Consider the following 14,779-nt stretch of genomic DNA (forward strand, 5'->3'; position numbering starts at 1 on the left):
TGCTGCACTTCCCTCACCATCTCCACTGCTAGGTGCCCATCAGTTGTGTCTCTGGGCTCCAGAGAAGGGTTGTCTCTCTTTCTACTTTCCCCTTGTACATATTTCATAAGCCTTTAGGAAGGCAGTGGGCAGAGATTTGACTTCTCCAGCCCAGTTGTGTTAAATTTGGCTTGCTTTTATTATTTCTTCAAAGTATTAGGTTACAAATGCAAGGTCTTAAATGGCTTTCAGATGTGGAGCTCCTGTGCTGATGGATAACTGGAAGGTTGAGATGAGATGGGTGCCGTTGGGGCAGGGATGCCGCTGCCCCAGGCCGGGTGGGAGCTGCCTGTCCCCTGCAGCTGCCAGTGCCATGTCACCTTCGGGCTGGCGTGCGCCTTGGCACAGCGGCGCTGCCTTGGGAGCGTGTTGGGGTTTAGGAGGGGAGCTTGAACATTGTCACAGGGGAGCTTGAGCATGGAGCATCACATACCCCTGGTAGCGCCGCTCCTTGCAGGCGCGTTGGGTGGGCTGGCGTCGCGGCGTCCTGATGAGTGCGCCCCGAACCCGATGTCAGGACATAGGCGATGGTTTGCTGCTGACCCTCTGTAATTTTGAGCAAGTTGCGTGTTTCTTCCTCTAGCTCCTTGTCATTTATCAGACAGTCAGCTTTTTCAAGGACGGTCCTTAGGAGCTGTTTGTACAGCACCAGGCTGGATGGCACCATGGTCTCTGACGAAGCCCCTGAGCCCGCCTGCCGCAGCCAGCTATAGACAGTAATAGCGAACCCAGGGGATTTCAGCAGCGATAACGCAGAGAGCCTCACTGTCCGTTCTGCAGCCCGTCTCTGTTGCTGAAAGAGCGCTGTAATTACTGGCTCAGCCTTAAATATGCTTAAATATGCCGGGGAGGGAGCAGCTTTGAAAACCAGCGTTTGGTGTGCGAAATCCACCGTGGACACGGCTGCAGCCTGAAGGATTCTGGTATCTCGCCCCATCCCCCAGCCCTCCTGACTTCTCTAGCAGCACGAGGGCTAGTGCATTTTTTCCAGTGACTTGAAAGGGAAAACATGTGGCATTGATTAATACCCCATCCCCGGCGCCGTGGGGAGCTGGGGGTCTGGCAGGTAGGGAGCAGGCTGGGTGCTGGCGCTCCGGGCTGCGGGACCGCGGCCGCATCTCGCCCGCCGGTGCCTGGTGCTGCCGGGGGGGTGGCCGGCGGGCTGCTTTGGGGGACGTGTTTTCCTGCCCGTGGAAGCGGTGGGGTTCGGGTGCCTGGAGAGGAATGCTGTTGCAGCACATCTGATGGCTGCTCGCCCCCTGGGCTGCGCCAGAGCTCTGCTCCCTCTGCTTCCCACACGGGAGAAGCCAGGCAGCCGGGCACAGCGCGGGTGGGATTTGGGTGCCCTTCACCACCCAAGGCAGAAGATTGGCCCCTGCCTTAGGTGGGGCTGAAGGCAGTCCGTAATTAGTGCTTTCTCCCGGAAGCCCTTGACATTAATGACAGGCTGAGATCTCCAGCCCAGCTTTGCTGATCTCTGAGATCATTAATGTGACTTAACTGGAGGACCGCAGCCTCTCCTGTTGAGAGAAGTCAGGAGTTATCTCCCAGCTCAGGAGATAGGCAGGAGTTTAAATTCCTCCTGGGTGTTTAGCTGAGCTGTTGTCACTGGGCAGTCCAGGGGCACAGTGTGTCATTCCCAAAATATTTAATGACAAAGAAGGAGCCTGATCTGTGACTGGCTCTCGAGGAGTGGCGGGGAGGGGAGCTGGAAAACACCTATGAGATCATCCCTCTCGCTTCGCTCCTGCGCCGTGATCCACGTAGCACACAGCACATGCCTTTTCCAGTCCTTTTTAGGTCACCCCAGGGATGGAATTTTATCACCGAGATCAGATAAACCTCCAGATAGCTCCAGCTCCCTGCGCTCCGCAGGCTCCTCTCCCACTTAGGTGAAATCGCTCTGAAAAGCAAAAGTTTTACATGTAAAACCAGCTTTAAATAGCTGTGAACTGCCCTGTAAGATACTGCGGGAGCTGTTGCTGTACTGGAGACAGGTACTGTTTAAAGGACTGTGTGCTGGAGATGAAATCAGTATTTAACCCTGCCTAAATGTTTTATTTGTTGCTGCTGCAATATGAGAGAGTTAAAAAAGTGGGTCTGAAGGAGTCTGAATGAAACCCTGAACCAGATTTATGTACGTGCCGCTCCAGGCGGCCCAGGCCTTTCCTTTTAGAGAGGAGCCATGCCATAAGTCTTCGTTTTTATATTAACATTTTATGCTGTATTTTGTGATCTCCACTAAATCCAAAGCTATTGTAAGAGTGGGGCTAGAGACACTTCAAAGACCAAGGCTGAAAGATGCCTTTGCAGTGATCAGCACTTCATAAACACACGGAAAATCCTCAAGAAATGGCTAAAAACGTTGCCGGAATCAATTTTGCTGAAGGCAGAGTCGAAGTTTCTAAGTATTCCCTTGACTTAATCCATATGGTGTATGCTGCTCACATATGCCCACCACAGCTTCTATCTTGGGAGCTGGAGGTGTTCCTGGTATTTTATGGCAGGAACATGCAAAGGTCACATGCATTGCTTTTGAAGCTCCAGGGGGAATTCATCACTGCATACTTGAGATATGTCTGTGTACTAATGAGATGATACCTCCCTCGGTGGAGGTGAGATTGGTCAAGTAGACTTGGAATAAACCGAAGTCGGTGGAGTGACCCTGGGGAAGATGTGCTCAATGGAGCAGAGGCTGACATTAAATGTATGCCTCAGAGAGCGGCTGCTTGCCTCCCTGGCAGTGCCGGGAGTGCCTGTCTGAGGCTGCCCCATCCCACAGCATCCTTTCAGGATTTGGGGAGCCCTGTTTTCCCCCCAAGACAGCTTGGTCTTGGTGCTGCCCAGGCAGAGCCTGTCCCCACGCAGCTGCCACCCACCCATGGGTGCCCCTTGCCACGGCCAAGCTCCGTCGGCTCTGTTGGCATTTGAATCTCTTCCATGATTTTAACGACTTTGGGGGTGAATCCCCGCCATGCTGTGCTGGCAGCAGATGTGCAGCCCCGTTCCCTGCCCGTGCAGCCGGCTGGAGGGAGCCCTGTGGTGGGCACCGCTGCCCTCTGATGCGGGGGATGCAGGGGCTGCCGGCCCCCCGCGGCAGTGCTCCCCAGCCCTGGCTGGCAGGGGGATGTGCGGAGGTCTGTCCTTGTAGTGGGATCCGTTTCCTTTAACCACCAGCCCAGCTTCCCCCTTTCCAGCGTCTCCCCACGCAGACCGCAGCTGTCGGGACCGCTCGCAGCGATGGCCCTTCCACCACCTTCCCCACCGTGCCCCCGCACCCAGGCTCACCCTGCTTGCCGCTCACCGCTTGACAAAGCTTAGCCCATTAATAATTCAGAGTCTGCTTGTTGGGAATATTTTTTTTTTCTCCTTTCTCTTGTTTTGAAGAAATCCTGCCAGTTTGGAGCTGTTTTATAACATGTCTGTGCTGCAGCCCACAACAAACATCCGCGCGTAGCCTGAAATCTTTGTTCTCCACCGAGATCGTAAGCTGATTGCACGAGGAACCGTTTCGGCAGCAGAGCGGCTGGGTGCGTGGATAGGCGAACCGGCAAATCCTCTGCTACTTGGTGGTGTATCGCCAGCAAGAGATGTATTTCATAGAGTGCCAACGTACAGCGTACAAGTATCTTGGGAGCAGATTTAGGGCTGGAAGCTGTTCTCAGTTACATCGCCGTTATCTGGATTAATGCCGCTGGTGTCACGGGGAGAAGGACTCGCCTGAGCTGCCCGTAGGCAGGTGCCACGCTCGCGTTTGCTCGCAGGCTGTTGCTCTTTAATGTAGGGGTCCGTACCCCACTTGGATGCGAGGGCAGGACTCGGGAACAGGCGAGTCAGCGAGCCCAGGGGGTAAAGAGGCACAGAAGTGATGGCAGTCAGAAATGATGAAGGTGAGAGCCCACTGCAGCTGGCTCGTGGAGAGCTGCTGAGCAGCACGGCGGGGGTCTGGGAGAGCTGGAGGTGGGTGCACAGGACTTCTGCTCTTCTTTTGGATGAACAACATTGTCCCCCCATGATCACCTCCCCCACCGCCGGCCGGGGTGCCCCTGGCACAGTGGGAGCTGCGGTGCCCCTGCCCGGGCGAGCCGCAGCAGCTTGCTGGGGTGCCACAGCATGGGGCGGCCGGAGGGAAGGGAGGGAGGAAGAAGAAGAACAATCCAAGCACAATAATCCAGGCTAATGTTGTGTGAAAATAGCCTCAGCCTTTAAGCTTATCTTTCAGCAAGGAAATCCAGAAATATTTTCAGGTGGCAGTTCTGTAGGTTGTTGGCAGAGGTGAAAACACTGCAAGCCTCTGGAAGGGGAAGCTGAGCTAAATGAGCTCGTAGAAACAGCTACTGCAGCAAAGCTCTGTATAGATTAATGTGTTCATTGAATATAGATCATGTATTAATGTATAGCTTAGGAGGGTTGGGTATCAGTGGGAGATGCTTTAGACATTTTGCCTCCCCGTTTTTTGGCAGAATCAGTTTTTATGTCAGATCATTGTTTTGCTATTCCATGAATTCCTCGCAGTAATTGCAGTACTTCCAGCGATACTCGGAGTTTTGCTGCTGGATGGGGCGAGGAGGGTTTCATCCGCAGTGCTCCAGGACAGCTCCGCCAGTGCCGAGCATCGCTGGAGAGAGACGGCAGCTTGTAAAGTGGCTCCTAAAACATTTTGTCATCATCTTAAATTTGAGCAATAATTGATGTCGGTGGGTGGCAGAAAGAGTGATAATTGGTTCCTGTAAATCTTTTAAAAAGTGCATTAGCAGGCTGTGTTTGTAACAAAATATCTAGAAGTTTCACTGCGGATGCTCAGCTCGCGCAGGTTGCATGTCGCTGTTTGTTTTGTTGGTCTTACTTTTATGTTGAGGTTCTGCTCATAAATAACATCAGTAAAGGATTAATGTGCAATTGCTGCATCTCCCAGGCATTGTGTGCCTGCAGGGGATGGCTTCGAGGTGGCTGGGGGAGTCCCAGACGGTCTGGCGTGGTGTTCAGGTGGTTGGCTGTCATCCCCTGACCTTTGCAAAGGATGCCTGGGACAGGACCTGGGATGCCCAGGGGAGCACCCAGCCTGGGGCAGGGGTGCCTGGTGTCCCGGCGGGTGCCTGGAGTGCGTGGGTGCTCAGCTCCCAGCCTCATCCAGAGGCAAGGCGTGCTTCTCCCAGCGTGTCTTTCTGCACACCGGTGCCTCAGCTCAGCTTCAGCATCTAACCAGTGCTTTTTATCTCCGGATTGCTTTCATTCCCCCGGCCTCTGAGGGGGGAAGGATCCTCAGCAGAGCTTTGCAGAGGCAGAAGCTGAAGCAGGCAGGTTTGAAGTGACTCACCCAGGGCGAGCTGGAGGGACAGTGAGCTGGGGGGAGATCTCAGAAGCCCGTGGTCCCCATGCTGCGTGTGAACACCCCTATCCCATCAGGGAGCTGGCAGCCTTTCACTCTCAGTTATTCAAAGATGCTAAGAGACAAGCCTACATCATCTCACAAGTGCTTTCCCTTTTTTTTTTTTTTTAAATTAAAAAAACCCAGTAGTTTTGCTTGTTTATATATATTTTTATACTGAAAAGTAGATGCCAAGGTTTACAGCTTCTGAATCAGCTAGTGGCACAGCCTGCAGTCCTGATGGCTGTTTGTTCATTAGCTGTTTTATCTCCAGGTAACCTCCACAGGGTAAAAGGATTTATTGTTTCAGTAAATTGATTTTAGTGGAGCACAATTTAGTCAGAAATAGGTCTCCATTCTGTGAAAGGTGTCTTCACCAGCTATTGTTTTTCTCCCTGCGCAGTGAATCGGCTCACACCACGACAAGAAGTAGCTGAGAATTCATTTAGCAGAAGAATATTGCTCCTTCATGCCACATAAATTACGGTATTACAGAAATAATTATAACGGAGAGCAGCGTTGTGTAAAAGAATGTGCCTGGTGGTTCTCCAGACCCGGTGCTGTGACTTCGGTGCCAGCTCAGCGATCCCAGCTCCTTTGGGATGAAGTGTTTAAATTCTGCATTCCAGGTGCCGTACGGGCAGCTGCTGTGAGGTTTGGGGTTGCTGAGCGCACAGGGTTGAGGCCAGGACCCTCAGGAGCCCCCCAGGGAAACGGGGATGCTGGGCAGCTGCAGGGATCCTGGCAGACCCCGACGGGAGAGGTACAGGGAAGTTTTCTGCTGGGAGCAAAGTTCAGATGAAAGGCTGGGTCGGTTCCTACATGTTTTACCTTTCTGAATCAGATTTGGAGACCTCCTGTAGCATGTCATTGTCTGGCACTTCTCCTCCTCCTCCCTTTCTGAAGCAAAGGCCGCCTTCTCCTCCGAGGGATGCTTCCTCTGGGATACGCGCTGCCACCAGCATCCCGCTGTGTGCCCAGAGGGGAGAGCTTCTCTCCAGCCGGGATGCGGCAGGAGGCAACACTCCCTCGGGGACAGTCCTTCCCAGCGCAGGGCAGTGTCGGGGGGTCCCAGGGAGCCTGCGTGGCTACGTCAAAACCCAGCATCGTTAACACGCTCGGTGTTAATGGGGAGAGGGTGTGGGTGGCGCGGGTGGCCTCCAGGCAGGGGTGGTGGAACATGGAGCCCTTTACTCTGAACATGACTCCAAGTCACTGGTGGTTATGTTGGCATGAGACTGCATTCTCACTTCTGCCTGTGTCCCTCTGGAGAGAAACGACGGAGGAATTTGCAGCTACGCTGCCCTTCTCTGTGGAGGCTCAGAAAAGCTTCGTTTTCTGCCCCACCTTTCTTACAAGACCCTGGCTTACCTTAACCAGGTAAAAATATCTTCCTCTTGGTCAGCAGGTAGAGTCCACAGTCCTGGTGATGGTCTCAGACATGACTTAGCCCCTGGACATCGCTGGATCTATTAATTGTAGTCAAGATCAGTATCTGGGTCGTTGCTTTTCCTTCCCCAGGGACAACAACAGCATCACTTGTGCATGTGCACAGAGACTGTTTTGGTGGAGCATTTTTTTGGTTTTGCTATTTAGCTGACCACGATTGATGCAGATAGCATTTTTGCAGCCAAAAAGATGACAATTTTGTGAATGGGGTTTAACAGCACAAACTTTACATGATGCAGAAGGAGATAAATGGAGCACAAATGGAAAAAGCACTTCACCCCCAGGCCCCATTGTTTAGTGTTTCATAAACGATTAATCGCTTCATCCCCATCAAGTGCAATTGTCAATTCAATAAGCTCCGAGGTATTCTGAATGGCGCTTGGCAAACAAACTCCTAATGTAATTACATCTAAATGGAGTGTGAGAGCGCGCGTGTGTGTGCGCAGGAGGGAGAGATCTATATTTTTCGGTGTAACGGTGTAACAGCTATGTGGCACGTAGGCTGATAAGGAAACCCCATCGGGTGCTGGTCCTGCCCCGGCGCAAGATTTTTGGGATGGGCAGGGACTTTCTCCCCAGGGTTAAGCTGGTGATGCTGGGGCATCACCATGGGTGGAAAACACAGGAGATGGGATGGGAGCTGGTTCTTTCCACTGGAGGTGAAGTGGGGGCAGTGGCGACGCCAGTGCATCCCGACCCTGCGGGCAGGTCAGGGCCAGGGTTCCTGTGGAAACCCCCTCCCTTTCCTTCCTCGCGCTGCCTGCAGCTGCCAGCTCGCTGCCTGCCCTGCCCCTTGCACAGGGCGGCTCTAGCAAGTGCGTGGGGAAGAGCACTGGGAGCACTTTAATGATCATTTTGCTTTCCAGAAGAGCAGAGAGAGCAGAGCCTGAAATGCTGGGAGAAAGAGAGTTAACTCCAGGCTGACACTCCGGTGTCTGGGATCCTAGTCACCCATGTGGACTTGAAACGCTGACCAAGAGGAGTGTGTTCTTGCTGGGTTTGTTTAATACTCATGTAAAGTCGTGGTTTACAGCTCTCCATAGAGCAAGTGCAACTCCGGTGGTGTGTATGCACCATTAAGGCAAAAAAAAAAAAAAAAAAGGCTTTGTGACCTGCTCCCTGCCCTCTTGCATCCAACCTGCACGATGCCAGGAGCGAGCCAGCAGCTCCATCCTGGCTCCGGCGCGTGGGGCTCGCTGTGCCACCGTGGCAGCGCAGGATGCTTCACCTGGCCGAGCTCCAGTGGTCCCCGGGCAGCCTGTGCCAGCCCGGGGCTCTGCAAGGTCCTGCGCCCATCGCCAGGGCTGCTCGGTAAAGGAACAGGTATTGGCAGGTTCCTCGGCGTGTTGCGGCTCAGCAGCCCCACACTTGAAAGGGCTGCGATAGGGAACAGTGTTGTCTGTCTTAGATGGTATCTCAGACTCGACAGAGACATGTAAAATGCCAGGCTAGATGTTTGCAGAGACTTGTCAAGCCAAGGGAAACCGTGCCAATGCGAAACATCGGGGAAGAGCTTAAAAAGGCAGACAATGGTGTGTTTGCTTGCCGAGCTCGCCTACGGGTTGCTTTCCCCCTTGACAGAGTTTTTCCAGCCGGTCCGTGGCCATCAGGGAAAGGTGCAGCTAGAAGTGCTGCCCGGGACCCCTGCGGCCCCATCCCACCCCAGCCCTGGGGACCTTTTTGGGCCCCAGAGCTTGGCCCAGGACAGGGACATCACACCGTGGCTCAAGAGATGCCCAGGATGGCAAATTTCTCACCGAACATTTAATTAATAACTGCTTCATATTAGTACTTCCTCAGGCTTTTTTTTCCCCTTCTGTGCTCATTAATGAGATATTTTCTCCCATTGCCTTGCATCAAGAAAGGTGGACAGCAGCGTGGGTCAGGCTCCTCCACTGTCTGTGGCATTCTGGAGCATCCTGGCCGCCCGAATAATATTATCCAAGGAAACAATGAAATGCAAATGAAATGCGATGTTTAGATGTTTTTTATTGCATCTTGCTGGTATTTACATCCTCATCTCCATGCCTTCTTAAGTGATGAAATGGTGCTTACGGGGAGATGGGGTGCAGTGGGAGCTTAACTGTGCCTCTTACTCCTCACGGAGAACCTCACTCCTACTGCTGACAGATTATTTTTGCTTCTTTTTTTTCCTTACCTGGAGTGTCCTCACGTTGCATTTGTGGCACCAGGACCTTTGTGTGTGGGTGAGAGGCAGCACTGCCAGGGCTGGGTTCAGCACAGCACTGTTCCAGTGCTGCTGAACTTCTGGCAGCAGCGTCCCCCCTGTAACAGTGGCCGGGTATCCTGCTGCTGGAGGTTGCTCTTCTGAAAAAGCCTCTCCTGGTTATTGGCCTTGTATTGCTGGTTGTCACTCTGCAGAAACCTCTGGTAAAGCACCTCTGCCACTTCTTTCCGCTAAAGATGCTGGTACAGGGGGAATAAAAGACAGCACAGTGGATCTGAGCTCACCCCTGCCCAGGTCTGCCCTTCTGGTTCCACTAAACCCAGCCAGGAAAAAAAACCCTAATTTGTCCTCAATTTCAGCCTTTGGCTTCAGTTTTACAGTTCCATTTAATTGGCCTTAAAAGGGTCAATTTTCAGTTATAACAATTAAAGCATTGACTTTGTGTTGCCAAAGCTTGTCTGAGCCCTTGCTGCAGAAAGCATCTTTGCAAAACTTGTCTCCTTGAACATTTAAACTGTCAGACCTAATTATCCGCATTGATTCAGCTGAATGGGTTTCTTTCCTCTCAGCCAGCAGCAATATTTTGTTACTGTCTATGAAATATAAACTGCATCCCGAGTTAGAAGCAGCCGTTTACTGAATCGCCGCTCTTACCGTCGCCGTGGATTTGCCTCTTGAGTTGCAATCTGAAATGCTCAGCCCTTTGCAAAACGCTCCCCGAAGGCGGGTGAGCTCCTGCTCTGGAGCTGCATCAGTGTCCTCCTCTGCCTTCTGCCTTGCAGAAAAGCCTGAGCTGGACGAGATCACCCTGGAGCGAGTGCTGGAGGAGCTGGAGACCATGTGCTACGAGAACATGAACATCGCCATCGAAACGGAGGAGGGTTTGGGCATCGAGTATGACGAGGACGTGGTGTGCGACGTCTGCCGCTCGCCGGAGGGGGAGGACGGTAACGAGATGGTGTTCTGCGACAAGTGCAACGTCTGCGTGCACCAGGTGAGCCCCCACGGCGGGGGGAGAGCAGCAGGGCTGGCTGCCTGCGCATCGCGCCCCCGTGCCATTCTCTGGGCCCCCCCTGTCCCTGTCCCCCTTTCCCTCAGCCCTGTACAGCCCTGCTGAGCTTTTCGGATGGATTCCCAGTGCAGCTGCAGCGGAGCGAGGGTAGCAAATGGGGTCTCGGGGAGCTGGCAGGCAACAAACTTGCTTTTTTCTATTTTTAGCCCAAACCCTTCCAAAGTGCCCGTGGAAATACACAACCAGAGGCTGAAAGCCGCTCCCTGCAAGCTTGCTTTGCCCCTTCCTCCTTATTCTCTGGTCTCTGTGATGCTTTATTTTATGCCCGCTCTTCCATTAATGTGTTTATTCTTCTTTCTTTACCCCATCTGGCTTTATTAAGCTGCAGCGGGATCTTTAGCACCCAGGGGTGGCCGGCACCGTGTGCGGGCCTGGCTGGTGGGCTGGGAGGGACGTGGCCCCGCAGCCCGGCACGCAGCCTGCCCTCGCCACAGCGGTGGGCTCGCACGGACCCTCCTCTGCAGCGATACACGATGGGTAGTAGCACCTTCCAGCTCCACGAGTGCTGCCTCACCTCACAGGGTTTCTGTCCCAGCTTCCCTGCTGTATGAGTGTAGGATTTCGTTTTATTTTACTGCCTGGAGGAAAATAATTTTATTTTTAGAATTGAATGCAAGTGCTTCGAGCCCTTGTCTGGGGGTGTCTGTGGGCTCCTGCGCTTGGGGAAACCTTGGCAAGGATAAGGCAGCCGTGGGAGGGTCTCCTGGGTCCTGCGTGGGTCCAGGGAGGTTTTGCTGGTCCTGCTGCAAGGGCAACTGGAATGGCAGCAGCATCTCCTGGGCTTCACCCTCTGTGCGAAGGGGTTTGGGTTTTTTTCCTCTCAAGAGCCATTTGCTCGTCTTTTGGGCGGCTTTTCCATCAGTGCTTCCTGGAGGTGGGAGAGCATTGGAGATATCTATAGTTGCGGGAGGTGGGTGTTTTGAATGGTTTCCATCAGTGAATCAGATTCCACAAAATACCAGGATGATTCAGGGTTGGGGTTTGGGTTTTTTTTGGGGGGGGGTTGCGTTTTTTGTTTTTTTAACGTGCCCAAGTGGCGGTGAGCAGGGCTGCCAAGGGGATGTGTGGACCCCGGCTGTGCCCACCGCCGGCCGCGGCACCCCACCGGCTCCGCTCTGGGCAGTGGTCCTGGCGCTGGGAGCAGTGCGGTGCTGCACAAGGGGATGTGGGGGGCTGGATTTCAAGGCTGTTGAAAGAAAAAGGAGATTTTCCATAGTTTTCAGGGAGCAGAGTCTAACCTGAAGCCCAATGCCATTCTGTAAGCTGCCGGTGATTTAATCTCTGCCCCAATTTACACCCTGAGCCACAAAGTGCAGAGCCGTGGCACGGGGTGTTACGTGGCATCATGGTTTCTGTCTCAGCTGCCCTGTGCCCTTGCCAGCCCCGCATCCACAACCTGCTGGGGATGATGCTTTCCTGCGGGCATCCAGGCAGTGATGCCACGGGCTTCGCATTTTCAGGCAGTGGTGGAGGGGAGCTGGGGTCCCATGGGACGCGGCGGAGCCATGTCCCATCTTCCTGCATCCCAGCAGGGTGGCACAGAAGCAGGGTGGTGCTCAGACACACGTTGGTGGGTTATGGTGCTGGAAGGTATCGTTGTGATAATCTCATCTGCATAACACAAGCCATGAGGCTTGCTATTAATTAATTCCTGTGAAGCGTAGCTTTTAGAGAACACATGCAATCTTCATTTTAAAATTTTCAGCCAGGAGGAATCTCCCCCCCCGCTGCTAAATTGTTGTGGTTCATCGCTCTCGCGGTGGCAACGTCGCACTTCTGCTTAGCATGGGAGCGATCCATCTCCAGCTTCCAGCCACCGCACCACGGTCCTGTCATTACCAAATTCCTGTTCCCCAGTGTGGGGACACGGCCGAGCCCTCCCTCTGTTACATGGACCACACCACATTTTTCTGTGGCTCGGCATCCTCCCTGGTTTTTTGGCGTCCCCTTTTTGGTGATGTTGCACCCGTGACAGGCGCAGCGATAAAAATAGCTGCTGTGCTCCTACTCAGTGCTGCTGTGCTCCGTGTTCCCAGAGCACCTTCTGGTGCCGGACCGGGAGAGTGTGTTTAGCTGATAACCCACCTTGTTTCTAGATCCCTGCGTAGGCTGGGGCAGAGGCCCTGTAGCATTTGCTCCTAGGAGCAGGGTTGCATCTTGAGCTGCTATGAAACGTCTGGGAATAAATAGCCAAGAGCTGAGACTCTGCCAGGGATGCATACCTGGTCATAATTCCCGTTTACCCCTGGATTTTGAGATCAGGCAGCCAGTTTATTCTCCTGGTAGTACATACCAGGCTGATTTTTGTCTGGTACTAAATCGCATGTTCTAAAAACCTCTGTTACAGAACTTACCTATCTGTCAGATTTGGAGGCGCTGTGAAACACACAGTTAAGTCTCTCTGAACCGTGTTAGACTCACAGCAATAACATTACCTCCCTTAATTCCTTATTATCCCAATAATCTGTTAATGAAGTAGCTTTTTCCCCTTGGAAATCACTATCAGAGTGCATTTGTACTTTGGGACAACCTGAAGTGGTGTTATAAAGTCTGTTTGTGGCCAGCAAAGGCAGAGGAGACACTTTGCCCACACCCACGCATCTCTGCGTGCCCCCTGCCCCGTCCCTGCCTGCAGCACTGCCACTTGGGGTGATGGTGACCTGCGGCAGCAGGATGAAAAGCTGTTCTTTTTTGGCAAAAACTTCAAGAAATGGTGTTGACAAAGGCCTGAGCTCCATTTACAGCCAACAGTGCTGGGGGTCCTTTTTGGCACTGCCCGCTTGCCTTCTGGAAGGGCATCAGAGCACCAGGTCTAGAATAAATCGCATTGCCTTGCTTAAAACGTGGCACAGCCCCACGACAGCACCCAGGGCAGTCCTCTGCCTCTCTGAAAACCTTTTCAGTCCAAGTTACTGGGACACGCTGGTTAAAAACTGTCTAGTTTTAGTAGTAGCTGTTTGATACAGTCATAACTTACGGCTGAAGTGGACAGTATTTTATCGTCGTCATTATGCGATACGGCTTATCATTTGGCTCTTCCCCAAGTACGGAAGAGAAATATTTATGAAACACTTGGCTCCTCTGCGTCCTGCGCTATCGCAGCAGGTCAGGGAGTTCTGTGAGCGACCCGAGTCCTTTTGTTCTCACTCTCTTGGCCGTAGACTTGTCCTTGCCTCCTTTAAATTTATCGTCCTTTAGATGTGTCATCCTTCATGGTTCCTTCCCTCTGATTTGTATTCATGACTATCGGTTTCCCCTTTTTACCTTTCCGTAGTTATTTTCACTTCCCTTTGGGCTGTGTGGGGTGTGTAACCAGTGTGGCCATCTTTCTCAATCGTGGGGTTGTGGCTTTCCAGCCCTCAGCTGCCTCAGAGGTCCTTCTCCGCATGGCATTTCTTCTCCGACTTGTCGTGGCTCCGGTAGCTGTGCAGGCGCGGGCAGGGGATGGGCAGGCAGGTGTCCGCACGGCAGAGCTGCCGGCGGGGGGGGTCTGATGGAGCAGCCTGGTTGCCCACCCCCGATCTGGAGCTGGGCAGATGCTGGCCATGATAGGCAGCACATTTTTCTGCTTAGCTTTTAATTAAAACCCAGGACACACTGATCCAGCAGGAGTATCCCTGTGAGAACAGGGAAGGTAGCAAGGAAGGAAGAACTTACCCTTGTTGTCTGCGGAGCTGCTTTTCATCTGCTGTTCGTTAGGTTGCTCAGATGTGGTGGCCATAAGCCAGTGAAGAAGGTGGGGGTGAAGGAGGAGGGCTGGAGGATGCTCTTCCCGGGCTGCTGGGGCTAACCCTCCTCCCTGCTGTCCGTGCAGGCGTGCTACGGCATCCTGAAGGTCCCCATCGGGAGCTGGCTGTGCCGGACCTGCGCCCTCGGTGTTCAGCCAAAGTGTCTGCTGTGCCCCAAGAGGGGGGGAGCGCTGAAGCCCACCCGGAGCGGGACGAAATGGGTCCACGTTAGCTGTGCCTTATGGATACCTGAAGTAAGATGTTTTCCAATCTCCTCTTGACACATGGGCGGGCACAGACCTGGTTTCAAGTCTCAGCCCAGGATGGTCATTAATGGTCTAAACAGCAAGCCCAGTTTGGCTCAGCGGGCTGTGCCGAGGTCAGAGCCCCGCGGCCGGGCGGTCGGAGGGCTGTGTGTTTAATTAGCAGCCAAAGGGCTCCCTATTAAGAGAGGGCACAGAGGTGTGGGGTGCCAGGGCACGGAGGTGGGGGCATTCACAGGACCTCTGGGCAGGGTAAAGATAACTTCACGTGCCTACCTGAGATACACAGCAACATCCACATGAGGAATTAGTTCAGATGAAACGCCGACATAAATACTTCCTTCCATTTCATCCAGATTTGTTTCTGGTTTTAGAGCTTTGGGGGTTTTTTTCCAAATGACCAGTGAACCTGAAAAATATATTAAAAAATTAAAATCCATCCCTCATTCAAACTACCACAGACGTCCCCCTGTAGGAGATTTGCCGGTATTTACAACTTGCCTTCTATTTTGTGGCCAGGTTAGCATTGGATGTCCTGAAAAAATGGAACCCATAACGAAGATCTCACATATCCCAGCAAGTCGATGGGCTTTGTCCTGCAGCCTCTGCAAGGAGTGCACTGGGACATGTATTCAGGTATGTAAGTCGGCACCGAAGAAATTCAGACCTCCA

General features: G+C 53.0%; 1 protein-coding gene across 3 annotated transcripts in view; it reads left to right on the forward strand.

The window, feature by feature from the left end:
- JADE2 (jade family PHD finger 2) overlaps positions 1–14,779 on the forward strand; it is an 83,945-nt gene that overhangs the window by 45,315 nt on the left and 23,851 nt on the right. For all 3 annotated transcript variants that reach the window (XM_040603154.1, XM_040603152.1, XM_040603155.1), the window contains 3 exons: positions 9,827–10,038; positions 13,931–14,098; positions 14,627–14,743. In XM_040603154.1, the coding sequence (XP_040459088.1) occupies positions 9,827–10,038; positions 13,931–14,098; positions 14,627–14,743 (497 nt within the window). The remainder of the gene's footprint in view (positions 1–9,826; positions 10,039–13,930; positions 14,099–14,626; positions 14,744–14,779) is intronic.

This window comes from Falco naumanni, chromosome 8, assembly GCF_017639655.2.
Source record: "Falco naumanni isolate bFalNau1 chromosome 8, bFalNau1.pat, whole genome shotgun sequence".
Taxonomy (NCBI): Eukaryota; Metazoa; Chordata; class Aves; order Falconiformes; family Falconidae; genus Falco; species Falco naumanni.